Consider the following 1,831-nt stretch of genomic DNA (forward strand, 5'->3'; position numbering starts at 1 on the left):
TATCCCGTGTGTACGGAACATACACTAGTTTTGGATAGTAAACCCTATTTACGTTGCTTACAATAGACCAGATGTCAAGTCTTATTTAATATACAAGAAATTATAAAAATAAAAGTTTAAGACAATGTACATTGTGCAACAAGAATGTAGTAGATAATCAACATCAAATAGACTCTTTAGAAAGAGTAACCAAAATAAATACATCCCATTTACAATTTGAATCCCCAAAATAAAATAAAGTTTACATATATATAATCACATGTTAAGAAAAAAAAAATCACTTAGATAATGTACAACTGATATTTTGACAAATTAAAGAAGGAGAAATTGGAGAACTGGATGAAAAGAAAAAAAGAAAAAAAAAAGTTTGCAGAACGGAATGGATGGCATGAAATTAATTAGCACCTCACCAATCCCTATTCCATCCCTTTTTGCCATATTAGAAGTCCATCTCTTTTATATCTACAACCCTAATCTATGAATATTCTTCTCAACATTAGTGTACAATTACAAAGCGACAGTGATTGTTCTCTTGCTTTAATTTTTTTTTTTTTCATATATATCTACTAACTCATCAATGATCTCCACATTATGATGTTCCAAATACTTTTAAACTTGCTTGTTTCCAAACACACCACACAAAACCTTATCGAAAATCTCCAAAAAAGATTCCCATTCACCTTTCCTCATGTCTCCAAAGGAAATGCCACTAATCTCGCAACTAGTCCCTTCTTCTTCTTCGTTATTATTGTTGGGAACATCAAGAGGAACACTGGCCTTAACCTGTGAGCAAATTGTCTCTAACTCGCTCGGTGTTTCTTTGCCGCCACAAAACTCCCTCGTCATCAGTAACCCTATGTCGGTGAGGCAAAGCCCTGCAGCTGCAGCATGCTTCAAGAAAATGGTGCAAACAACCAGAACCCTAATTGAGGACTCCCTCAACAGAGGAAGCTCTGATCTTAGAATCTGAGCGTCCTTAAACGGATCGAGTTTCGAGATGTAATCAAGTTCTGAGTTGGAGAAAGGTGTAGAAGCCTGTGGCCAATGGAGCCACTCAAAGTAAGGATCGTCAAGCCACTCAGGGAGGCAGAAGCCATGGTCAATGGGAACAAGATGAGCAGCAACACCAGGAACGAAGCCATGATTCATAACAAGCATGTTGCCGGCGTGTCTATCAAGGTTGAGAAGGCGAATGTCCAAGATTCCGATCTGGTGAACAGAGGAAACAGAGTAGAGAGAAGGTCCCAACTCGCCGGCATCGAAAGCGTGACCGATGAAGCGTTGAAGCGACGCGAGTTTAGGCGCCTCGTTGGCGAAGAAAGAAGCGTGAGAGAATTTGACGAGGGCTGTTGGAGGTACAGCAGCGAAGGAGCCGTGATCGAGGAGATATGCAGCAAGCTCACGGGTAGCAGCCTCGCCGATGCGAATTGAAGTCTTGAGGCCCGGCTGGCCCGGTAATTGAGAGCCCAGGTCCTTTGGATTGTTTAAGGCTAAGGGCTCTTCGTCGACGGGCTTTGCTACGGCGATGTTTTTGCCGCTGATTGGGTTGCAGAAGAGGTAGGCACCGCCAAGACCGTTTGGGAGTGGCTTCGGATGAAGACCTGAGGCCATGGCAATTGCGACCTCGACGACCAGAGCGTGGACCGGAGCCCCGGAGCCGCGAACAATCTCGATTCTTGGATGCGAGGAGGAAGGGAGGTCTTCCCCGGATGATAAAGTGGTTAAGGGGAGGCATGGAGTGGAGAAGCTGCGATGGATGATGTCAGCTTCTTCAGATTCAAGAAGGTGAGTATGTTGTTGTTGTTGTAGTTTTTGTTTTTGTTTAAAGGAG

The 1,831-nt window shown here is 43.1% G+C and overlaps 1 protein-coding gene across 1 annotated transcript in view; it reads right to left on the reverse strand.

Moving 5' to 3' along the window:
• Nucleotides 270–1,831, reverse strand: part of LOC107647121 (phosphatidylinositol 4-kinase gamma 8) — a 6,988-nt gene continuing 5,426 nt past the window's right edge. Inside the window, exon 7 of the mRNA XM_016351243.2 lies at nt 270–1,824. Within this exon, the coding sequence (XP_016206729.2) occupies nt 610–1,824 (1,215 nt within the window). The 3' untranslated portion in view covers nt 270–609. The remainder of the gene's footprint in view (nt 1,825–1,831) is intronic.

Source organism: Arachis ipaensis, chromosome B06 (assembly GCF_000816755.2).
Source record: "Arachis ipaensis cultivar K30076 chromosome B06, Araip1.1, whole genome shotgun sequence".
NCBI classification, from domain to species: Eukaryota; Viridiplantae; Streptophyta; class Magnoliopsida; order Fabales; family Fabaceae; genus Arachis; species Arachis ipaensis.